Here is a 26,039-nt window from a genome sequence, read left to right on the forward strand (position 1 = left end):
GAGAAAAGTCTTATGTAATGCTGATGGGCTAATGTGGCGAGGGAGCTCACAGGGACGACGCTAGATGGAGGTTGAATTTAGGGCACAGACACATATTTTGCAGTCTTTCTGAACCCAAAAGCAGACTGAGATTCTCTCACAAACCATTTATATCCTCTAGTTCTCCCTCTCATTTGACCTTCACAAGTATATTCTCTACAGGTTATTTGTCCGTTATGGAAGAATTTCTTTCTGTAGATCTAATCTGATTGTGTCTCACTGCTCCTTTTACTTTTAGCATTACATCGCTCTCCCTTATCACAGAATCTGTATTTTTCATGCCTTTAATCATCTCTGTCTCCCCTCTCCTCCTCCCTGTGCAGAGGGGGCATGCAGTGGGTGGGTTCATCCATTCTAGAGAGGTGCGAAGTGGCAAGTAGCCCTTTCCCTTTTAATTAGCAAGCCTTGCTACTGCCCTCCCGATGATGCTACCTTTGGATTAGCAACAGTAATCCCAGAGTGCAACCCTGTGGACCACAGATTAATAAAGATGTTTCCCTGCTAGCCCTAATCCCCTGTATTCTGCCTGTTGCAGCTTTATTGCTATGTTTTGGTGCAGGAGTGATAGACAGTGTTGGCTGAGTGGTGCAGTCAACCACTCTGATACCCCCTGCTGAGTGGAGGCTGAATTGTCCTTGTGTGATTACAACTGCTTTGGGCACTTTTCCCAGTTTGTTTTTGATTAATTTCATTGTGCCGAGTCTGAGCTTTGCAGAGTTGCAGCATCTGCAGCTTTTCTTGTAAAATCTCTGCAAAATTGGATTTCTTTAACAAAAATGTAGAACCCTTCTTCTCATTGCCCTCCCTTTCTTGATTTGAGCATCTACGCCACTCAATGTTCCTCATTGTTTTACTTCTTCAAGATTCGTGCTGTGACGCATGATTGCTGGGGGCAGTGCTGACATATGGCAAATTTGGGACAAAGATTTGAGGCGTGTAGGCCAAGTATTTTAAGTGCAATCTTTGTTCTTTTTTAATTTTTTTTTAGCTACGACAACATGGAAACATTCACAAGGCTGGGTTGAGCAGTCTACCAAGGCTGCTTTCTGCTCTGTTATATGAAATCCCATATGCTGCAGCCTAACTTCAATTTGAATAATTGTATTTGATGTCATTGTTTTTCTGACAAAACTGCCCCCAATCAGTTCTCTAATTTAATTATTAAATTATTTTACTTTTGACAATTCATTAACCCTGCTTGTACTCACTCACTCTGAAGAATTTCTACAAGCATGTCACTAATCCGGTTATCCACATCTTACCCTAGGTCAAAGCGCAAGGTCCTGGGTCGCAAGGAATCTGAGGAGGACAAGTCCCGGGCTGGGAGCCACCCACAGTCTCCACCCGTCACCCCCACAGGCATGTCCCCAGGGACGGTGTCCTCCTTGCCTCGCCAGGCAAGCTCCATCCAGCGAAACCTCCGTAAGTCCTCCACCAGCAGTGACACCTTCAAGGCCCTTCTCCTGAAGAAGGGCAGCCGCTCAGAGACCAGCTTCAGGATGTCGGCCACTGAGATGCTTCGCTCCACTGACCCTCGCTTCCAGAGAACACGCTCCGAGTCAGATATGGACACCCCTGCTGCTTCACCCTCCTCACCGACGGCGCCACACAGCCCATTAACCTCCCCCGGCCGTGGTAAGAGGGCAACAGATGAGTGGAACCGCTACGAGGCCTTTTCTCTGTCCTCGCCGACTTCGTCCTTTTCAATGAGCGGGTTAAAGTATGGGCGCTCACGCACGCCGCCTTCTGCTGCCAGCAGCAAGTACAACGCACGCAGTCGAATCCTCAGCAGCCCAATGACAGTAATTTGTGAGCGTGAGGGGGAGCTAGCAGAGAGCGAGTACGGAGACACTGCAGAAGGTCTGTCTGGACCCACGGCCCAGACTCTCCCTGTGCTTAAAGACTCCAATGGCACTTTATCTGAAGAGAGCCGAAGTTAAAGAGCAAGTACGGCCCCTTAGATACAGGGAGATAAAATCACTCTTCATAACCAGGTAGGGGGACAGGAAGAGAAGCCAATAGAAGGCCCTCTAGAGACACCTTCCTGAGCCCCACCCCCTCTGCGCTGCCTCTGAGGGAGTGGACATGTCTTGTCCTGTTGTGAGGTCAGAGGTCGCTCCATCTTGGACAGGCTTAACTTAATCTAAAGTGGAAGACTGGTTCTGCTGGAGCTTTCACTCCCATGATTCTCACTCTCTCCTTCGTTTGGTGACTCACCCTTTGTGTTAAAAGAATAGTGTTTCTTTTACGCCTGGTGTTCTTAGTTTGTTTTCCATTTGTTTTGCTGTTGTTTTTTATACTTTATCTTGTCCATAACACGCAGGAACCCTTTAGTTTCTTTGAATGACAAGGTTAAGATGGCAAACTAAGGTGAATTGAAGGAATTGAAAAGTCACAAGTTGTTTGCTTAACTTGCTGCTGTGGTGCTATGTAGCTAGGCAGTTGGAAAGAGTGAATCTTCTCAGCTTCTGCATCTCTACTGGTGGCTCTGGAAAGTGTTTGAGAGCACCATGGTTTGCAAGTGTTGGCTTCAAACAGCCCATAATATTGTGGAAAGAATTCGAGGACGTGGTACAACAGACAGCTCCACGGTACAACTTCATCTATGGTTATTGCCAGGTTTTGCTTTCTGCTCTTAGGTCAGTGGTTTTGCTTGCAGAGCTGGTGTGTTCAGTGGTCCAGAGGAAGTGCAGAGGGCCCAGTGCTGCCATCTAGTGATGGGCAGGAAGTGAACAACTGTACTCTACGTTGAAAAGGCTCATAAAACTTCTAGTAATATGAATTTTAGTTTGGAGATTTTGCACTGTGCATAGGTCTTTTTCCTTGTTTGTGACTTATAAACTATGTTTTAAAGATTGTTTAAATAAACAAGTGATGTCATGTTTGGGGGTTAAGTATGAATCTATAAATGTAAAGCCAGAAATGACATTAGCAGAAAAACTTATTTTACTGTCCGGGTCTTTTAGTGATCATGTTGGCTACCAAAGAGCTGAAAAATTAACTGCTGGCTGTTAATCTGGATGTGAACACAATCTGAGAGTGTGATCGCTTGTCTTGACACCCATGCGTGTGGTCCAGCTGTTGCTAAGTTTGCTGAGGCCTACTAGAACCTTTTAAGGCTTATTATTTCTATAATGCTATTGACCTTTCTGCTAAGTTTATCCGTTTGCAGTTATATATGATTCTGTATGTAAATACATAGAGAAAGGAGTTCTAAGTAACATTTTGACTTATTTTTAAAGACTGTACATTTTTAGAGCCCTGCATTTGCTGGAAGGGAGTGGTTTCCTTTTTGTAGATTATTTATTTTCACATAGCAAGGCTGCAATACAGTGTCATGATCAGAGTCAACCAGCAAGGTGATGGAGGCACGGGGAAGGGTTAGTCCAAGGGCCGCATTTACTACGCTGATCCCACCAGACCATTTCTTTCTTTTAAAAGGTGCTTCAAAGTAAAAAATAAAATGCAATAATGTCAATATTTATGCTTAAGCCTTCTACTGCCCTTAATCTTGAGTATTGCAAAGCCCACGCTGGTGCTCACAGCTGAGTAAAGGGTCATAAACTGCGGTGACAGGCGTGAGACTTCATAACAGCCATAACACCCTGGTGGTTTAATCACCTGTGACCAAAGTGTATCTCCCAGCTCCCGCCCGGCCATGATTGACCACTTGGGGCCCGGGCTTGTCTCATGACAGGAAACGTCTCAATCGCAGAGAGCTTGTGAAAAGACGGGAGGACAGAAGAAGTGGGAGGGGAGCTGAAGGCAGGCTGCTAACGCTCTTGTGTATGTCTGTGAAATAAAAACAAGGTGATATTTAAAGAGTGGGTCTCTGTGTCATTTCTGTGTGTATGTGTGTGTGTGTGTGTGTGTGTGTGTGTGTGTGATTCACGGCCATCTGCCAAGCCCAACACCCCCAAATCACCACCTCATTAGCGCCGTCGCCATGGCACCCACACTCGTCTGTCATCTGGAAAGCTCCAGAGCCCCCCCACCCCAGGGGTCATCAATTATGTCTCCTTCTGGACATCCTGTTAGGACACACACTGAATCACAGGCTCAGCCCATAACAGACCTTTCCACTGACTTCAGAGCAGTGTTATATCGCTCCGACTGTCAGTCGTGGCCCACGTCTTAAGACTGAATACTGCATTCCCCGCAGGTCCTCGCTGCCTTTTCAACATGAGTTTGTGAGTGTTCGTTACCAAGGGCACAGAAACACTATTTACACTGAAGTCCCTCCACCGCCAATTCAGCAGTCACCTGCCCTCTGGCGCTGCACAGACAACGCTGTGTCCATCTGGCTGTCAGACAGAAATCAATACAAACTCCTCCCAGCCATAATCACACTATTGACACTTCAATTCTTTCCTTTTCCCTTATATCCAAGACAAGACACCAACGTATGAAGTGACAAATGAAACAGATCAACTGTATTGACTTGAGCACAGTGGGGAGTCCAGGAATAGAATAGTTATCACCTGTGTCTTTATGAATGACTCAGCCTGGGCAACAGGTACTGCTCCAATGATTGCGTCATAAAAAGTGAAATGCAATGGATGACATTTTTTCACACTTGTTTAAGGCCACATTATGGTTGTGAAAATAGAAAAAGTACCTGTTCGCTCAGGGAATTTAACGGACTGTTTCAGTGGAACTTAAGAAATAAAGACAATGAAGTGTTCACTGTTAAGATGACCTTTCTCAAGTAAGCGTCACGTCTCTGGAGCTTCAACATTTATTCAATTAATTGATCGAAAGGAAATAATCAGCAACTATTTTGATTATTGATTAATCATTTCACTCCTAGTTAAAGCAGAAATGCCAGAAATTGTCTCATTCCAGCTTCAGATGTGAGGATTTTCTGCTTTTCTTTGTCATATGAAATATATTTTAGCTTTGGACTGTTGGTCGAACAAAACAAGCAATCTGAAGACGTCACTTTAGGCTCTATGGGAAATTGTGATGGCCGTTTATCACTACTTTTAGACATTTCATAAACTAAAGAATTACTCGATTAATTGAAAATAGACTGATCGTTTGCTGCAGCCCTAATTTGAATAGTGTACTAAAATGAAAACTAATGGCAGCCTGGAAGGAATGAAATTAATATAAAAACCAGCTCTGGAAAGCAAGCAATCTAAATTGAACACACATCTAAAGAAAACAACCACTTACACACCTGCTGACACCTACAGTTTTGGCAATTAAGTCCGCATAATTTGCAATATGGGATGTGGGGAAAAACTGGAACCTTAATAAAAATACTTTTCACAAACAAAAAATGTTTCTTTCAGTTTCTCTCTGCCACCAGAAAATCGGTTTTGTCATGGTATTTTTACATGTCCTCCACATCAACTGTATCCTGACTCAACGTCTCCAGCAGGCTGGAGGGGGTAGATAAAATAAAAATATGTGACTGTGGTGTTTGGAATAAAACAGTGAGCCTCATTATACATTACCCATCCGCAGTAATGTTTCACCTCACTGAGCACAGCCAATGAGATCGATCCGACTGGTGAACTACAGATGAAGATGGAGTGTGTGTGTGTGTGCAGGGGATAAAAAAAAGACGTAATTTCTGCTGAGTGTCTGAACATGATATTGGGAACAATTCTGCCACAAATAAAAAGACTGACTCAGCAGACACGAACCTGACTGACGACGAGAGAGCGAGAGGAGAAGGTGACGGAGGATAAAATGCCAAAGTTTCATCCGGCTAATAAAAGGTCAGGATCATCAGCGGGTGGAGGACGGTCTGAACTGTATCCACTACAGATCAGATTAACAACTCACAATGAAGCTTTCTGCGGTTTGTGATTCAAACTACATTTTAAAAATCCCATCACGAAACGGGACGACAACAACAATTACAGTGAAGATGGAGGTAATAAAGGATCAGAATAATCAATCATTTGATGCTGAGTTATATTTATTATTAATAATATATTTTACATTCTTAAACATCATTTAAAGGCAAATTAATATCACCCATGATTTATATATCAGTGCAGTGGTTATGTCATCATTCCCATGTAGTATCCCTTCTTCAGGATTAAAAACACACAATTTTTAGTATATCATGAGCTATAAATATGAGTATTAATATGATTTAATGTATAAGAGGAGGTAAACTCATTAAAAAAGGCACAATGTTTATGTTAGCTCGTAAGTGTCACTCTTTGCCAACATCTTACACGCAACAAGCACCAGAAATGCTGGTAGATCTGAGCTTGAACCACACAGGCAGGAAACTACACGCTCATTAATTCATCAGGTTTTCTTGCAGAGACTTGAGCAATGCAGGTACAACTGGTCTGGATTTGCTATGACTCAGTCGCTCATCATAACGAGCGTGATGGCAGTGACGGTTAGTCAGGTCTGAGATCAGGCAAACTGAGATTTACCAACATTTTGTCAGACAGGCAGAGTCACCTTCACAGCACGACCACTGACAGGAGGAGAGAAACCTGCCATCAGGTGACCTACAAAGTTAAAGGACAGGTTCACATTTTTTCAAGTTTATTTTAAAACAATACTAGCATGCCCATTTGTACATTAAAAGCGTTACTTGTTGCTGTAATCATTCCTCCTGTCCGTACACAGAATAAGAACTGTGGATTTTGTCCCCCATCATTTAAGTTGAAATCAAATTAGGACGTGAGCTCTTTGCAGCCAGTATGGACAGGTGGAACAATTAAAACAATGTAAGCAATTAGCAATTTGCTCAAACAAAAGCTGGAAATTAGTGTACTTTCAACAAGTCATTTAAAAAAAAAAATAGTGGCAATAAGTACCTTTTCCAGAGACCCACCCACTTCACACCCATTCACCTCCAGCAAACAGCTCAAACCTCTGTTATAAATGTAAAAACGCACAAAGGTATGTTTATCCACTTGTTTTGGTCATGTGAGTGCATCCAGACATTCTGGAAAGAAGTTAATTCTGTGATCCAGGAGGTTACCAGCACACGGTTTACACCGTGTTTACACGGTCTACCTGTTAACCACACTTTGGAAAATCTTTTTGATACGGACACCAAATCTCTGTTAATAAAAAGTGTATCTTGCTGTGGTGGTCCACTTCGCAGATATCGTCTCTTCTCCCTCTGGACTTTAACCAACAAACTAGAAACTAAATTCTGAAATCTCTGGAAACCCTTTCATTCTTTCCTACAGACTCTGACTTTTTCCTGTTGTTGTTGAATAGTGTGTATGGGTTTATTCTTATTGATTTTTAAATTGTCATATTGTTGATAACAAGATGCACCAAATGAAAGAAAGGTTTCCTGACTACTTGGCTCCACCTGCTGGAAATATGGTCCCACTGTATCCAGTTTTTCCTCTAGGTTCATTTGTTAATGATGGCTTCTTAGAGCTCTTGTAATAATTTTTTAGGTCTCTTTATCAAGACTTTCAGACTATAATAGAGACTATAATTCAGTAACTTTTAGTCAAAGGAAATAAAGCAGAAAACTTCCATTTTATTCACCATACTTCTATAATAGTAATTATTTGTTTCTCTTTGGACATTGATTAATGCTGTCAAACTGTCTGAAATGTATCAAGTGTTATAAAAAGATCATGTAAAACTTTTCCTTCCTAAATGTGACTATTTTACAGTTATAGAGGGCAGAGTGTTGCGTGACCTTTAAACCTTCTACTCCTGCTCCTGCTCCTTCTTCAGGACCCAGACCTCGTTCCTGCGGTTGGTCAGTTTGAAGGGACTGTCATATCCAGCTGTGTAGAACGGTTTGTCGACGTATTGGACTCCGTCTCTCTGCAGGCTCTCCAGAAGTTTCAGGAGCTCTTCGCGCTTCAAATTCTCATTGGAGAAACCACCATATGTCCTGGAGGAAGGAACAAGAGAAGGATCTAAGATTAAGTTCTGCATATCAGGGATAAAGTCTTCATTTTATCAGTTCTCTATTAACTGTACTTTTTGTTATGTTATCTGCAATCAGTTGAAAATATTAGAGGGGTCATTTTTACACTTTTACACAATATCACCTTGAATGAGCAATTCAGTGTATATGTCAGTTAGTGCCTAGGTTGGACTCTACCTGACATAAGCTGTGAACTCTTTCCTGTGCTCCACAAACACCTCCGGGTCGCTCGGCTCCGGTGGATTGTCCTGATGCTCCTCTGGGATGTAGAAGGATACAGTGAACTGAGATTCACATGCAGGGCCAGCTCCAGGGTCCACGCGGCAGGTCACGGGGGCCGTCATCTCCACTTTCACCTCTGAGGAACAAGGAAATCAATACAATTCAGCTGTTGTCAGATGCACAGATATTACATTTTCTAAACAAACCCTCAGTTGCCAGCTGGTGGATCAAAACATCAGTACATAATGATACCTGAACAGATGGTGTACATATAACCGCAATGTGTGGCAGATGTGGAGGATTAAACACCAGGTTTACAGATCAGTCTCCTTACAGTGCAGACCTCAGTAGTCAACAGCACAAACCATATATATTCCCAGAAATAACGCTGGTGGAAACTGCTGAGTAAGACAAAGGCAGTGGTGCTGTTACAAACTGCTGAGCAAGAACTAAAGTGCACTTTTTCATTGACTCTTGCATTATTCATCGACTCTTTTGTATTCGCACCAGAGTTACCCATAAATTCATTCTGCAACATTTGAACATTATTAACATGACTGATTGTGTTTAATCCAGGTTCATTTTTTTTAGTACGGTTCATGGCTTAACATCAAGTTTCTTTACAACACCACAAAATAAAAGCCTCAAAAACACTTAATAAAGAATATTACAAGGTTCACAAAAAAATTTAAATTAAAAAAAGAAAAAAAAATCACCGTACATCCATGTGGGATTCCAGGAACGAAACTGATGAAACTCACTGTTGTGATTGTTGCCTTGAATGTAGTTGAAGAGCCTGCGGAAGCCAGTATTTATGGCTGCGTCGCACTGCATCCCACTCAGAGTGGTGCTCACCCACTTAGTGTCATGGTAGGTGCGAATCTCATAGTCTTGTCCCTGAAAAAGCACGCACATATGCAGGCACTGTTGATCATTTGTTTAAATAATCAATTAGTCACTGAATCAATAAAATGTCAGAAACTACGCCCATGTTACACCACATTCTATGAACTGATCAGCTGTATTGGCACTGCAATAGTCTTTACTACACCACAAACTGTATTTTGTTGGCTGTTACCAAAAACTATGACTTCACACTATTTAGATAAGTTGCATATTTTAATAGTTCTTACTACAAATGGTGACATTTTTGTGTTTACATGACATAGGTCACATATTTTAGTTAGTCTCAAATTGTTTTACTGTTTGCTTTACAGATGACTGACAAGCCAAGACAGTACAAATGCACTTTGATTTGCATGAACCTGTATGAAAGGTGCTATACAAATAAAGTTTGATCCATTGATATTTAGGTAGCTGTTACTACAAGTGGTGACCTCATAATATTACGATATGGTCACAGGACCAGTGATATAACACCACACTTTGGTCAACGCATGATTTATTATTTCTATTATTAACCCTGTAGCATAACAGAATCTAACAGGTCACACATTTTGGGGTAACACCGGTCACAATATGCCAAGGTGACATCTGCAAATGTCATGTTTTGTTCGACCAAAAGTCCAAAACCCAAAAGATACTGAATTTAAAGTGCATTAAATAAAGAAACGCAGCAAATTCTCACAGCAAATGTTTGGCATTTTAACTTGATAAATGATTAAGTGATTTTCAGAACCAATTAATCATCTGTTGATCGACTTTTCAGCACAACAGAAAACTTTGAAAAACGCCATAAGTTCCCAGTGTCCAAGGTGCCTTCCCCAAAATGTCTTGTCCTATTATCAATTCAAAACCCCAAATTATTCCATTTATGATATAAAAACAGAGAAAAGTAGCAAATTTGAGAAGGCGGAATCACTTCAAGTTTGGCAAAAATGCTTGAAAAATGACTAAATTGTCGACTAAACATTTCAGCACCACTTTAACTCACATGTCTTGTCACATGGCAGTGTGATAAACAGAACAGTCAACATCAGGCCAAAGGTTTAATGTCTTTTTATACAAGGTAATCTGGGAAACATTTACCTTTTTCTCATCTGCTGTGTATTTAGGATTCTGCAGTCCAGTTGAGAACAGAGCTTGTCCCACAGCTTTCAGCATGGTGTAAGTGTTCAAAACAGTCTCTTTAAAAGTAAAATAAAGACAAATGCAGACGTTTTTCAACCACTGAAATTCATCGTATGTGGGGTTAGGCAATATAAAACCTCATAGTGGTTCATAACCTGTTACATCAAGTCACATGGGACTGGTTATGTATTCACATCTTAGCTTGTAAAACAACTCTGGAAATGAGTTAATAATTCATATTCATAACAGTTAAGTAATTCTTCACCGCCTAACTTGACGCTTTTGTTGAAGCAATGTTAACAGTTTGTAAAAATTATTGAATAAAGACATAATACCTGTAAATTCAGTTTGGTACTGTTTCTCAGGGTGTGTGCAGTGCGTTTGTTTTCATAACATCGCTTCCTGTTACATAAAGTTGAAATCTGATTGGCTGAGCGAGTGTAACTTCAAAATAAGAGTCCCGATCTTTGATGTCGACACCACCCAGTAAATTGAGAGGTAGAAAAGTTCAATTTGGGCCTCCATTTAAACTTAGTTTGGGTGTGTTAGAGCTCCCTAACATTCATGCAATAAAAGGGCGCAGGTATATGGGCAAAATGGTAGCATTTACAGGTTTAAAGGACGCCACAAACACAAAAACCCCTAATGTCCGGTTAGGTGAAGGATTCTTTTTAAGGCAAAATAATGAAAACATGAAGTACCTCAAGGAGATTTAAAAGGTTCCACTTACATGGCATTAGACATAAACATTACAAATTATGATAAAGCAACGGTTCAACTATTTGGGAAACAAGGTTGATTGCTTTCTGGCAGAGTTAGCTTACCTGAGAAGATCTGTCCATTAAGTTACCCAGCAGTATATAAAGTAATAAAAAATAAGCCCCATTATTTTTGTACTTTTACATAAGTATGATTTTAAATGCAGGACTTTTACTTATAACAGAGTATTTTTACACTGTAGCATTGCTACTCTTACTCAAGTATAATATCTGAATACTTCTTCCACCACTGACTTGGGGTAGGTAGTACTCCAGTACAGGAGTACTGGTTAGGGTGCTGTGTGCACTGTGCTTGATAGGAACTTGAAGGCAACAGGGGCCTCCAAACAGCTTTATCCAGCCACAGTTATCATCACTCATACTATAGTCTAAATCAAATTTCACCAGGCAGTTGAGCCATTTCTCGGAAGAGCACCTCCCATTTATTTACTACATTATTTACATCAAAGGGATTGATAGCTAACTTTACAAGAAAAAAATAATTGCAGAATTTAAGAAACACACAGTCCAGGCAATGAGGCACAATCACAAAGAGGCGTCGGAGTAGAAACAACCTAAAACAGGACACCTTCCAAACTTTTACCACACACACGGTGTGATAGAACAGGTATGAATAGGAAAAAGCTGTACTGACATGAATGTCGAAATGATGGTAAGGATAAGTTTGTTTGTTGTGTTTAGGCTTCAGCTACAGTTTTGCAGGTGTGAAAACAAGGAGCCTGTTGGTGTGAGAGCCTGGGCAAACAGATACTGGTCTCTATGGAGATGAAGAGAGGAGCAGTTGTGTTTCGAGCAGGTGTAGAGCGAGGCAAGCGAGAGTGTGTTTACAGATATGGATGCATATTTTAACATTTGAAACTCTATCTAGCATTATCCAAATCGCAGATGCATCTCTCTCGTGATGTATGGACACACACAAGCATTGTATGGACGACGAACTGTAAAAATTTGATCTACAGAGACATGCAAGCCAATGTAGAGACGGCAGCAGCTTTTTGTTTCCATATTGTCCTATGAGGCGAGTCTTACTGATTACAATTCATAGAGCCAAAGGCAGTGGAAAAGGCAGAAAGACAGAGTGGTTTGTTAAATGTCCGTTGCTTACACAGAGTCCAAATGTCACCTCTAGGAAAAGCAGCAAACAATTCAACACTTGAGCTCCAGAACTCCAGTTACAACCTGGTAATAATTTGTAGAAGCAACCTAATATAGAGCAACAAGAGGGCCTTGACAATGGTTATAAAGCAGTTTAAAACAGGGATTAATAAAAACTTAACTTTTTATAATTCATTAAATGTAAATGATAGTTTTGATCTATGTATATGGTTGTACAGTATTTTATGAATCCCTTTTTTACTGTCAAAATAAATATCAATTAAGACATTGCATGATAACCTTTTCTAAGGCTCTATATCCTCCATAAGTTAGTGCATTCTGTGTCTAGGTTGTAGCTGGTTCAAGCTCTCGGGCTCTGTGTGTGTTTCATGGCTGGTAATGTTGGTGGACGAAGGACAAAACATAATCTTTGGACAGTTTCTCGGGGTCCATCCGTGTCTGAGAATCATGGACTATCACGCCGTCCTCCCAGGCCCAGAAGAGCCGCTCAGAGTGGCAAACACTGAGGACGAAGACAAAGAAAGGATACTATTCATTCATCAGATGATCATCAAGACTGCTATTACATATGTAATACTTATGTTGTAAACTACCCTCCCATGTTCATGTAACATGAACTTCTATTATCCCAATTACAGAACTGACTGATTCAATCAGAAATAAATTCATTCAATATGGGTAGAGAAGACAGTACATACTGGAAGGGGGCAGCAGAGTTGGGTGGCATTTCATAGGTTGACTGCTTGGTTGTCTTGTTAAAGAAGAACTTCATCTTGGAGTTTTTACTGTATGCCATCGTCCACGGTTCTGAGGGGTGGAGAGGGAGGAGACGTGTCTGAGATATTTTGTACATTTTTATTAAGTGACACTTTTTGACAATGAGCTGCAGCAGAAACACACACACATACCATTGACAGTCTTAATGATGTAAAGGCCCTTGGGAAGGAAGTGTCGGTCATCTCTGCCGGTGTAGGACAGACGCGGGACTCCTCCTGAACTCTTTGTCACCTTCATTTCTAGTCTGGATAAGAAAAGAAGAAAAATAGTTGAAAATCCTCAACATTTAGTAAATGATTACATGAAACTTGGCCTGATATTTTATAGATCATGTTGACTACTGGACAGTTGTCCTGTCATACCTGACAAAGATTTTCTCCATTTCCTCCAGCCTGTAAACCTCCTTCACTCTGTTTGGGGAAAGACACGTTACATTTAAGACGTTTTAGGACATACTCTGCTTTGAATAATAATTTGTGTCTGATATGGTTTTTCCACAAAAAAAGTTCAAACAACTAATTAAAAAATATAAAATTACATCTAATCTTTCTCCCTCATTGAAAAATACATCATCTATGAATATGCAAATATTTTTTATTTTAAAAGTTTAACTCCATCCTCAGTGTATGTGCACTTCACTTTCCCACATCACACTTGTGTAAGCTGCATACTGGACCATGATTGGCTTCCAAACTGGCGTCATTTATGTAATCAGAAAATATGTCATGGAGTTTAAGACTAAATCTACTTGTAAGCTTCATGTTAAAATGTCCATAACATTTCCCAGAGTTTTATGACATGGTATATGTGGTATTATGTTAAGTGTAAGTTTTCCGCTTTTTATACCATCCACCCTTCCAGTGCTTCCAGTGAGAATAATATCCCTGCAAATAAACTACAAAGCAGCATTCAGAAGGGTTAAAGTCATTTAAATTAATTACCTGATAGGGTTCATGTCTGGTCTGCTGGGTTTGGCCACTGCCTTCACAAACTTCTCAGCCATCTGGATCCTGGACATACAATGTGTATTATTTAGTAAACTATAGAAAACTGGTATGAAAAGTGCATTGTATTGCAATACATTTATTTATAACAATTTATTTATTTATGCTTTACAGAGAAAATTTTGACATAATTTTGAAGATCAATAAGTAAATTAATAAAAGTGTGACATTCAATGATACAGGTGACACTGCCCTACCTTTGGTTGAAGTGCTTATCTCTTACATCAGTGCCATTCAGTATTAGTACATCCATTACGTGAACTGCGTTGATCCTACGCTGAGCTTTTCCCTGAGGACCAAATATACTGTATTTATACATGTAAAACCACAACCAGCTTGTTCAGGTGTATTTCTAACAAAATGCAATTGCTCCTTTTTTGGGGAAAGGGATTATAATGACCACAAACTCCTACAAATACAACAGAGCTTTACAACCTTTGGTGCCTGAACCCTGTTTTAGGAGAAAATTCTCAAGAAAGCAGGTACACATTATCTAGTGAGAACAACTGTTATTATTTCAGCATTAACATAAATGGAGCCAAACTTAAAGATATTGGGATACTGGCTCCCATATTTCATCTGTTCCCTCTTCTCACCTCGCCCTTCAGCTCTTGGATGATCTCCACACTTAGAAGTGTATCTCTTGGCAGCTCCAGTTTGAAATTCTCCAGTTTCTTCCAGCGCACAGGCATCTTTCCATCCCATGTGTATATCTGAGACTTCTATACAAGCCAAGGGGAAATGGAGAGGACAGATAAAAAGATGAAAACAAGTTCAATCACAGGCTACCATGCTTAAAAAAAGCAGTAAAGCCTCTCTGGTCACCACTATCCCTCTAAATAAAAAATAAAAACACTAGGGGTGAATAGATCGGCCTGTCAGCTCTGTATTTGAATATTTTTCCAGAAGAAAAGGAAACGATATTACACATAAAATAGCTGAATTTGATGATACAGGCCTGGGTGACCCATTACTATGTGTAATAATGCATAGAGAGAAGCTGCTATCTGATATCAAATATGGAAAATCTCGAAAAAGCCTAATTACACCTACTGGGTACAAAAAGAGGATTGTGCGAGTTTTGTGAAAAACACATACTACAGTGCAGTAAGACAAAACACAAGTTCAAGACCTACATTTTGGTGTTTTGCGTCTCTTAAGACTCACCCCCAGCGCTAGAAGGAAGATCTGCTCTCCACCTCCCACAATGCACCTGTGGTCCAGGATATGACGCAGCTTCTCAAGTGTGGTGGAGTTGAGAGGTGTGAGCTTACACTGGAACGACTCCACATCTGAATTCTGAGGTGCAACAGTTGTAAAGAGAGACAGAAAGACAGATAGTGTGACAAATTTAACATTTTAAACCAGCCCATTTGTAACAGTGTTTCCCATTACTAGAATTTATTAGGGCAGCCCAACTAAATACATAATATTTGTGTTAAAACCAGATTTTGGACCACTACCACAACACAAATCTCAACCGCTGGAAAATACTGTTTAGGATTTACCAAAGTGCACAAAAATGCTTAACATTTTTATTTTACTTTCATTATTAACAAGTGAAAAAAAAAAGAAAACTGACCTTAATCAGTTCATAGAATTTTGACTTTGGGTCTGAGGAAGCAGGAGTGACTCTGGCCTTGTCTGGGACCTGGAAATGTACATAAAATGTATTTCGAGGTGGAATAACATAGAATAAAACCGCATTATTCAACAAACTCTATTTTTTCTATTAGTTCTGTTTTAGTCCAACCTCAATTTAGCACATGTATCACAGTTTGTCCACTCACCGCCCAAAGTTTCAGACACTCCTTCCTAATGTCTGCTTGTCTCGGCTCTGCAAGGGTCCTAGAGAAACAAACACAGTGTCACACAGTCGGTTGCTTACACAACCACCACCACACATAGCTATACTGCAACAGAGATACATGCACATAGACAAGTACAAGACTGGTTACTCACGGGTCTACGACGTAGGCGTGGATCTTAGCCAAGGCCTTGATCTGGACTGCACAGAGGCTGCAGTGAGAGTTAATTAAATTGTCCGTCACTCAGTTTGAAATAAAAAGATTAAGGTCTTTGTGAATATTGTGTGTCTTTACCTCTCATTGGAGTTGACCATAAACTGGTAGAAGTCGGTGTCCTCCTTGATGATGCTCAGGGGAACCACATCCGTAACGTCAGTGTCTGTGTTCCTCAATTGGTTCAGTTTCAGGTTGATTCTGAACATGTATTCCCTGACGGCGTCTGAACCGGGCTTCAGACCACGACACACTATATACCTGCGGATGGCAATGAGTGGGAAGAGATTTACGGATGCAAAAATTTCTTTACAAATTCTCTCTTCTTAGTCTAAATAAAAATTGGATCCATAGCAGAGAGACTGTCCCGATTTCTTTTAACTTAGATGCTCAACCTTTCTGCCCAAACCTAATTGTAATTTTGAGAATTGTTACTTGTGAAGAAATACTGTCCTTCACACAGGAAGTGACAAATCCCAATCTGAGAGCAAATATAAAAGTTGCTTCCAGGCAGACGGATTGCTGTGACTCTCAAATGAACTTCAAAAGTAGAGAAGTTTTTCCAGTATTTAATTTATGTCTTTTTGTCTGCACACCCCACTGAGGCTAAATGAAGCAGTAAAAAAAAGGGGAAAAAGTCTGAGGGAATGTCCAACATGGGAGAGTCAAATATGCTTCCACGTAATATCAAGTGGCATACTGAGTCTTTAACTACTTTATGCAGCTGTCATTTTGTTTTTCCAATCAGCACTAAAATATTAAAATGAAACAAATTGTCAATGTGGCAGTGTTCGTGATCTATTACCTGTTTCAGGCTTTGCTTTAGTTTTTTTAATTTAAATGTTTTAGAACAAAAATTCAGATATTCGTTTAAAAAAATGTGCCAGTTATCCAAAGCCTAAAAAGGTATTTGGGATAACCCTGCTTAATTAATTTACAGCTTCTGTCGCACTAGCTACTAAAAAGAAATGATTAATGTCAGAGAACATGCAGATTACTTATGTTATATTACAAAACTTGTGCATATCGTAGTCGTGTGGCCACTTGGTGTCGGCCATGTGCAAAAATGCATTATGCAGCTTTACTGTAGTATAAATATTCACCTAATATAACCAACTTGCCCTTCATAAGTAACCAAATCCACACAGGTCTTCTTGCACATAGGGTACATTCTCACACACACACAAACACACACACACAGCCCCACCTCTCCGAGTTGGCAGGCCTGCTGGTGACAGGTTTGAAGAGAGAGATCCTGTCGAAGCAGAGGTAAAGCAGGTAGACCAAACCCACACTGAAGGGGGTGAAGAGGTCAAAAGTCTTGCAGACAAAGTGACCACCTGGAGAAGACAAAAAGTGCCACTATCATTTAGCCTGTACCCTAACGCAAACATCCAGTACATGTGCCCACAAATACAGAGGTGAATCCAATAACGTGAATCTGATGAAGGCATATCAAGACTAAAAAGAAATGTTTTCATTGGAGTTTTTAGGAAACTTAGAAACACCACGAGCTGTCCACTTTGCCAGAGTTTAAAATAAGAGCCATTGATGGACACACTAATAAGGTGACTCACCCATTCATGCACATGTATACACATACCTGTCCTGAGTGTAGACATGGCAGTGAGGAACTGACAGAGCAGCAGCTGTTTGCTCAGGATCTCCTGGATGTTTTCCTGGCCTTCCACAGAGAAACCCTACCGGAGACAGTAATCAAACCAACCCACATAAATTCAACCCACCGAGAGCAGGAATCTGTGACCTCATCTTCTGTTTGATGTGTAGATTTTTGCATGCTTTGAAGTAAGTATACTCTGCTGTAAAATTTATTTTGATATGTGAAATAGCCTCACCCCATCTGCCATGAGGAAGTGCAGCCCTCTTTTTTCTGTACTCTCCAGGACAAAGTTTCGGAAAGCAGTCACATTTTCTGGCCGAGTGATATCGCCGTCCCCATCCACCCCTCCCTCACCTGGGACACACAGAGGGGTCAAGCTTTCACTGAATCATTCAGTACCTGAGACATAACCAGCATCTGTTCTCCCTCTGAATGTGATGTGCAGGTTTTGTGCGCATACCGTAGTAAGGCTCAAACAGCTCACTCGGCGCTGCATAGAAATCTTCCAGTTTGAAGTCGCAGGGTCCTTTCAGCGTCATGCCAAACCCCTTGGCATGCCAATTCCTCTTCCACAGTATGTACTCTGAAAAGCCTCCAGGCCCCGCACAGACGTCACCGAAGTACAGAAGCTCGCCCTCGCGGTCCTTTGTCAGAGGTTTCTGCATAATGAGAGAGGTTAGTCTCACCATCTGTTTATATGGGCCTGTGTGCCCTGATCCAACACAAGTTCAGTGCAACACATATCAGCAGTTCCTGTGACTAACTCACCCCTTGTGAATCCTTTGGGTTGGTGAACATATTGTCAAAGCAGTGGTCGATGTTGGCCATTTTCATTGCTGCTCTAAATACAGGAAGAACGTAAAACAATTTGTCATTTTCTTTAAAGGGTTGGCACACTACAGAGTACTCATTAATCCATATGAAAATTAAACAAACTGCTGTAAACTATTTATCTGGCATTAACTACTAGGAATGGAAATACATTGCCCATATAACAATGATATTAAAATACAAGCAATTATATGCAATATAATAAACAATGATCCACCATAGTTCTGTTACTAAAGAAGACAGGCAGGAATTAATTATATACTGTATTTATTCATTTCCATTGCATGATTTTATTTTCACAGAATGTATATCATATAAATGACATATAAAAATGTGTATCAAAACACACACAGCCACGTTTTACATTTGCCATCATTCAAAAGCTGCCACTAACATTTTTTTCAATATGTGTGATGTGAATAAATAAAATAAAACCACAAAAAAGCAAGTGACTTATTCAATATTATCCACACTGATCATTTGTCTACCCCGTTGTTAACTACCTAAAGACTGACCTGTTGAGGAAGATACCTCCTCTGATCGTCTCGTAAGGGTTAGAGCGTGTCCGTGCTCTCCTCATCTCCTCGCCCTCCAGGCTATCAAATACTGTCTGAACATCAAACAGACATAGTGGTTACACAACTCAGGGATATTACAGTATAATGATTTGGGTCCATCCTGTGTAGAGGGCAATTCACACAGCTTTACACACAGAAAAGTCCATTAATATCCTCATTCACCACAATACAGTACTCCCAAACTGCCAACAGTTTATCACCACGGAAACATAGGAAGACACCTAAATGCAAAGGTGAACACTTTTGATTGCTCGGACAGCACACATACAAAGTATAAAGATGTCAAATGCCAAAGGTGTCATTAACTCATCTTTGTGTGTAATATGCAGGTTCCTGTGTAGACAGCATATTGACTATATTTCTGTGTTTTCTGTTCTTTAAAGAGTTATTATATGTGCTTTATCTAAGCAATTAAAACAGTTACACTGAAGAGACTTCCCACATTCCTCTCCTGGTTTATCACTACCATTCACACCAGACCCAAGGCAGACTTGTCTAGTCAACACGCCTTTTTGCCGGGTTAATGCCGTCTAGCTAATTGCCACCTCTGTTTCCTGAACATTGGGTACATATTGCTGATGTATTTAAATATAGATTCTGTTATTTTATGTTTATGTGTAAAATAAAAAAGGGATTAAAATGAAACAGAAGTTATAACTCACCTTGCACCTTAGAAGAGTGTGCAGGAGGTCTTCAGTGCAAAACTCAGTCTCATCTTCAATCTTAAGTTTTCTCTGTAAGCAGTCAAAAACGAGACTTAAAAAACAAATACAAATGAGGCAAAAAAGTATGTCTGAGTGAACATTGTGTATGATATATTTCTAAGTTAGTGCTCAAGTGTTTGTATTTACCTGTCCCAGGATCATCCAGTCCCTCAGCTCATCTGCATCTGGGATCTCTGTGGTGCATTCTGGGAACCAGTCAACCTTCTCAATGGCACTGGGCTGGACAGACAAACAGAAAAAGAGACAAACAAAGTGAGAAAACAATGGAGATGGGAAACAATAGATCATGCAAACAGGTCATCATAATGTTTACATAAGAAAATAGAAAAAAAATGAGAAAAACACAATAGATCAATAATAGACATGTAATTCACATAATTTACAGAAAACACCACTGAAAACATTACGTGGTTATTATTTACTGCTGTGTACCTCTGGTTCATCGCGCCAGTCGACATTGAGCTCCCCCTGAAAGCCCTGCAGTGTGAGACCGAGACCCCTTCTCCCTCGCTGGGTAGAGGCCTCCACAATCTCTTTGCGTCCCTGGCCAAACTTCCCCAGACCTTCACCCTCACGAAAGCCCATCTTGGCCTAAAGGAACAAAAGGTAAGAAAGAATAATGGAGTTAGGAAAAGACAGTGTAAAACTGTTTCTTTTAAACACTTTGCAAAATAAACTAAAAATGACAATTTAAGAAGCTTATACGTACAATCAAAAATCCTGCAACACAGACTGAGACAGTCAACTGTTAAATATCTAGTGTTAGTGCGGGTTTCAATACATTACCATGAGTTTCTGTGACACACTGTTGTACATAGTGAAATTGGAGGAGGCCTCTGTGGGGTCAGTGTCTTGGTCATCAAACGATGATATGGAGGGCATGGAGAACCCCGGTCTGTGATCCTCCTGGTCACTGAGGGAATCATTTTGGCTGGAGTCTGGACAGGACAAAACCACAGCGATATAGGTACAAACCATTCATGTCGAAACAGGAGCAGGCAGAGACACCAAAGTAAACAAACAAACAAATCTCAGCTAAAACCAGCCTGACATTTGTTAGACCAACAACAGAGTATTTAGGATTTTTTAGGATCCCCATTAGCTGATGGAGAACATCAGCTACTGTTCCTGGGGTCCACACAAAACATAAAAGCATGACAACAAATAAGACACTTAAGCCATGTTTACACCTGGAATTAACACGCGTCTTGGGTGATCTGATCACAAATGGACAGCTCTAAGTACAGGTGTGAATGCACCCAAGACGCATAGAGGACGCACTGAGATCTGATCGCTCAGACCACATTCGGAGGTGGTCTGGGCCGCATATGGTCACGTTCTTTTAGCAGTGTGTATGCGAATTTGTCCTGGGCCACACTGAAGGACCGCCTACTCAACTGACGTCCTCTGCGTAAGCGGAAGTACGTACTCATTCGCGCACCAACGCCGTCATACTAAAGTGCGAAACAACAAGAAGAAGACACAACAACAACAACAACAGGATTCTCGAATGGATTCTCATGGATGGAGTAAACACGAAACACGCTGTCTGATGTCCTCCGGGTGCTCTGCCTCAACTCTCGCGATTTAGGGAGTTTCCTGATGGACAGATAGCTTTACTTGTTGCTAAACCGCTAACTGCTGCTAACTGTTAGCTAGTTAGCTTAGTTAGTTGTGCAGCTAGCGGTCCTATTAACGTTAGCTGACTCAGCCCAGACCTTGGTGTGCATCGAAGGGCAGGACGAGCTGCTTTGTTCTGAGCCAGCTGCAGTTTTTCTAGATCCTTCTTTGTACCCCCTGGCGATATCATTGGGCAATAGTCTAGATGTGATAACAGTAGAGTCTGCAGGACTTGTTTGGTAAAATATGGTGTTATAAAAGCAGAGCACCTCTTTATAACAGATATATTCCTCCCCATCTTTCCAACAAGAGAATCTATATGCCTTGTCCACGACAGTTTACAATCTAAAATAACACCAAGAAGCATTGTTTCCTCTACTTGCTCAACAGCTTCATTGCTCAGCATCAGATTCAGCTGGGGTCTAGAGCTCAAGGAGTAAATCATCTCTTTCAACCATGCATTTTTTCAACTCCTCATCAATCCACGGTGCACTAACAGTTGTAACAGTCTGTTTCCATGCAGGTGCTTCCTATCAATAACTGGAAGCAACAATTTCATAAATACATCATGTACAGCATCTGGGTCCTTCTCTTTACTCACAACAGACCACCAAATATTTTTAACATCATCCACATACGAGTCACAGTGAAAACACTTGTATGATCTCTTAAACACTAGTTTCAGCCCAGCATTTGGAACTTTGGCTTTCCTGGATATAGCTACTAGATTATGATTGCTAAATCCAATATGAACAGAAACAGTTTTGGAGCAAAGTTCTCCGGCGTTAGTGCAAATGTGATCATTGCACGTGGATGATATGATTCCTGTACTGTTAACACCCTGGTAGGTTGATTAAAGACCTGAAGCAGATTACAAGCACTGGTTACAGTAAGAAGTATCTTTTTCAGCGGACAGTTTGATGAAAGAAAATTAATGTTCAGGTCTCCCAGGAAATAAATCTCTCTATTCACATCACATGCTCTATCAAGCATTTCATAGAAATTATCTAGATACTGACTGACTGAACTTGGTGACCTTTAACAGCATCCCAACAGTAAAGGCTTTAAATGAGGCAGGTGAACCTGTAACCACAACATTTCAACAGCACTTGACATTAAGTCCTCTCTGAGCTTAACAGGAATGTGGCTTTGAATGTACATTGCAACTCCTCCCCCATAGGTATCCCTGTCCCGCCTATAGATGTTATCTCTGTATCCCCACTGTAGCATCATCAAATGTGTCATCTAAGTGGGTCTCAGAGATGCCCAGAATATGAATGTTGTCTTATATTAGCAAGTTATCGATATCCCGAACCTTATTTATGCGGCTACATATATTAACATGGGCTATTTTTAGCGCTTTACTGGGAAGTTTATCAGATACAGACATGATATAGAAAAGAACAAACAAAGCAAAATGCAACACTATTCAACATTCAGTCAAGTATATGTGTGTGTGTGCGCGTTTGTGTGTGTGTGTGTTACGAACCCATAGGGTTGGCTCTTTCTCTCTTTTGGGAGGGAGGGTGGACAATGAGTCTGTCGTATTGGATGTACGCAATGTTCCCCTTACCTCTTTCAGCTTTCATGGTCGGGATGAGTTCTTTTGACCTCTGGCGTACAGTATAGTCCTCGTTGAGGAATATGTTAGTTCCTTTCAGTTTATGGCCTCTTTCCAGAACTGCCATCTTGTCCTTGAATAGTAGGAATTTCACCACTTTCGGCCTGGGTCTGTCACCTGAGTTTGTTCCCGTCCTGTAGGCACACTCTAGCTCGATCCTCTTTTCATCCATCTGTTGCTTTACAGCGAGCATCTCACGGACCTTTTCCTCGGATTCCTCCCAGCTCTTATGTGGGGACTCAGGAATGCCTTCTACAATTATATTATTCCCTTTAGATTGACCCTTGAGGTAGTCTGCTTTCCCAGTCATTGATAAGACTGATTCACACACGTTATTGATGTCGGTGCATGCGTCTTTGCACTTTATAGTCAACTCCTTGCAAGTCTCTTTTAGGTCTTCCACTTCTTTTTTGGAGAACTGAAAACTGATCTTTAGGTCCTGGACCTCTTTAATCATACCATCCATTCTTTCATTAGTAGAATCAACAAAGTTTTGGAATAAGCCCTTGAAGTTGCTTTCTTTCTGCGTTAGCAACTGCATGTAGAAATCTTGTTGTTGCTTTATAAGCTCTTGCACCTGTGATAGACTGATACAGTCCTCTCCTTTCAGTTTGGATGCCATGGTTGGAGCGTGGGTTACACTGTGCCCCGTAGTTCCAGACAGGACAGGTAGCAGGGTAGATGTAATCAACAACAAGCAGCAGAGTTTTGTATAGACAGCCAGCAGCCTCAGACAGGTCTGCAGTCCCAGCCTCAGGGGTTAACCGCTTCGCGGTCTGCGTTTAAACTGTTAGCCTGCCTAGCTTGAAGCAGTAATGCTACCTAGCAGCACCAAACAAGATCCCAGGACATAACCATGTCGTGGAATCGAAAATCAACCGGACAATCAAACTTACAAACCTTTTCATAAGCGGCAGAGTATTCTAATAAGAGAAAGTGGCTTTCAATGTTAACTATGGCATGTAAAATATGAGATTTTTATCTAAAATCATGGCAGACATTGTTTGGAGGGAGAAATTAATCTATCTACCTTGTCTGGATAACTGTGACTCTTCATCGGAGCTGCTGTCATCACGAGGCCTCTTTGCCCCCTGCAGTGGTGCCGACGCTACTTCGGCTCGTCTCTTCATTGTGGCTGAAACAGAGCAGAGAGGACAATAAGAATAAGATACTCTGTCTGATGGATGATGTGCAACAGCACACAGAGGATATGAGAGGAAACCATATCCTCTGTGACTGTGACAGGAATACCCAACCATGGGTTAAGGTCATTTTAACCAAATTAAATGGAAGAGCAGCAGAATCTACCTTCATGTTCATGTCAGGAGAACAACAAAGGTGGACTAAACTACAACAGCGAGTATGACAGTGATGCATGTATGAGAGGCAGCCAAAAGCATTGTGACATATAGTGCTAAAGCTTAAACAATTAGTGAATTAACTGATTAACGAATGGACTGAAAATCAAAATGTATCAAATAGAAAGATTAGAACCGCATGCATACAATGCTGGTTAAGTAAAAATGCCAAATATTTGCTGACTACAGCTTTACAAATGAGAATTTTTGCTTATTTTTCCTCATTTTATTATTGTATTAATATGGATTTTAAACTATTTTAAGACATTACTTTAAATTTTAAATGGCATTTGAAATTACGTTTGATCTTTACTAAATAGACAATTAATGAATGATTTGAAAAATGGTTGAGAATGAAAATAACTTTTAGTTGCAGCTCTAATGGCTGCCCGGTGCATGGTTAGCAATGCATAAGTAGTACTCCCTTACATATTTCCTTACATATGAATGCTCAACATAACTTGTCGAAAAAAGGAATTTGAGGAATTTTAGAAATTTCCAGGCAAACACAATCCAAAACATGTATGTTTAGGTGTTAGGTGATTGTATTATTTTCTGTCGTGATATCAGATGTAGAAGCATCAAAAATGAATATTAGCAACAAGTCTCCAAATAAACGCAGATATAAACTGCTCACTTGGTTATCTTTGACATTTAGCCCCAGTTAGCGCCTTTCATGTATCAACATTACATTCAGAAGAGGCGTTAACTGTGGCCAGCCAACATCACATATAACACAAACGATGTCTTGATCCTCCACGTTGCCAGAAGTTGACAATTCTAATGTTACAATCTAAAAATAAATGTCCTGCTAATTCGAACCGTTACCTCTGTGGTTATGTTGTAGTTAGCAGCAGTCAGCTATCAAAGTTTGGTAAAGTCGACCCATGCCACTCTCCAAGATAGATTTTTTTGCAGGAAAACACAGCTAAAATAAACAGGCTTGGCTGGTTAGTGTCAGTGTGGGTGTTTTCTGTGTTTATGTCAAACGAAACTGCGCAGCTGTAGCAGCATTAGCTGTTAGCTAACGTTAGTTAAATTAGCCAGCTAGTTTTTACCAGCTCAGAAGAAAAACTTCACTCTTCTGTGGTGAGATAGCAGCGACAAAACGTTGATTCCGCATATGTTTCGAGATTTCCCAGTAAAATTTTTATTTGTATGGAAACTTTTGTAATAAATACAGTTTTTTGAAGTTTACATTAGCCCGCGTTCTGTATTTAGAGATTTCAGGGGTCCTTCCTTTTCTGACGACACGCAGTAATGATGCGCGTGACGTAACGACTGTCTATATAAGTGCCTGTGTGTTTTTATTTTTATTATTTTATTTGTTTGTTTTATTTATTGTATTCATTTTATTGGTGACCACTACTTGGATCACTTTTTGTTATTTTGAATTATGACTGTATGTTGTTCATCACATGTTGAAATAAAGAAGAAAAAGTGTACGAAAGAGCAAGTGACAAGTAAAAATTATGTACTTACACAGTAACAATACTGGGTCTCCCCTGCAGCTGGCTCCTTTGTCACAGGTTGGGACCCCAGGTGCTTCTCTAGGTGAATAGTTTTTTTTTTTATCAATATTTGTTTTGGTTTAAAAAAACAAGAGATAAATTCTAAAATCTTTGTTTCTTCTGTACATTTTTTCTACTCTGCAGTCCCAAAAAAGTTGTAAAAACAATAACAACTCTACTGAAAACTCAAATTAAACCTGCATGTAATGTCAACTGACCTGAATAAGTACCACTGACACTAAAGTGAAAATGGCAGCTTCACGCTTTCGTGGGTGCAGGCAGTTTTCTTGTTCCTAAGAA

At 40.5% G+C, this 26,039-nt stretch overlaps 3 protein-coding genes across 14 annotated transcripts in view; 1 reads left to right on the top strand and 2 right to left on the bottom strand.

The window, feature by feature from the left end:
* Positions 1–3,861, top strand: part of nhsl1b (NHS-like 1b) — a 109,722-nt gene extending 105,861 nt beyond the window's left edge. For all 10 annotated transcript variants that reach the window (XM_044168596.1, XM_044168600.1, XM_044168601.1 and 7 more), the window contains one exon: positions 1,307–3,861. In XM_044168596.1, coding sequence (XP_044024531.1) covers positions 1,307–1,979 — 673 coding nt within the window. In that variant the 3' untranslated portion in view covers positions 1,980–3,861. The remainder of the gene's footprint in view (positions 1–1,306) is intronic.
* A 2,092-nt stretch (positions 3,862–5,953) lies between these two features.
* On the bottom strand, positions 5,954–10,672 carry hebp2 (heme binding protein 2). The gene is made up of 5 exons (XM_044168879.1): positions 10,513–10,672; positions 10,136–10,233; positions 8,908–9,043; positions 8,102–8,282; positions 5,954–7,888 (listed from the first exon to the last, which is right to left on the bottom strand). Exons 2-5 carry the CDS (start codon positions 10,208–10,210, stop codon positions 7,699–7,701), a joined length of 582 nt encoding a protein of 193 aa, XP_044024814.1. The 5' UTR covers positions 10,211–10,233; positions 10,513–10,672; the 3' UTR covers positions 5,954–7,698.
* Positions 10,673–11,352: 680 nt separating this feature from the next.
* Positions 11,353–25,489, bottom strand: cmtr1 (cap methyltransferase 1). Of its 3 annotated transcripts, XM_044168878.1 has the most exons (25): positions 25,287–25,489; positions 25,057–25,156; positions 23,901–24,005; positions 20,416–20,567; positions 20,062–20,220; positions 19,756–19,848; positions 19,567–19,638; positions 18,842–18,936; positions 18,264–18,336; positions 17,956–18,154; positions 17,731–17,849; positions 17,478–17,574; positions 17,082–17,214; positions 15,956–16,135; positions 15,816–15,872; positions 15,644–15,701; positions 15,436–15,504; positions 15,021–15,152; positions 14,450–14,575; positions 14,051–14,142; positions 13,791–13,859; positions 13,212–13,259; positions 12,981–13,093; positions 12,771–12,879; positions 11,353–12,574 (listed from the first exon to the last, which is right to left on the bottom strand). In XM_044168878.1, the coding sequence occupies exons 3-25, from the start codon at positions 23,998–24,000 to the stop codon at positions 12,439–12,441; spliced, it is 2,481 nt and encodes an 826-aa protein (XP_044024813.1). In that variant the 5' UTR covers positions 24,001–24,005; positions 25,057–25,156; positions 25,287–25,489; the 3' UTR covers positions 11,353–12,438. The 3 variants fall into 3 exon arrangements, with proteins under 3 accessions (XP_044024813.1, XP_044024811.1, XP_044024812.1); XM_044168876.1 differs by lacking the exon at positions 25,057–25,156; XM_044168877.1 differs by having other exon boundaries at positions 25,057–25,489.
* Positions 25,490–26,039: the final 550 nt, after the last annotated feature.

This window comes from Siniperca chuatsi, linkage group LG16 (genome assembly GCF_020085105.1).
Source record: "Siniperca chuatsi isolate FFG_IHB_CAS linkage group LG16, ASM2008510v1, whole genome shotgun sequence".
Lineage (NCBI taxonomy): Eukaryota > Metazoa > Chordata > Actinopteri > Centrarchiformes > Sinipercidae > Siniperca > Siniperca chuatsi.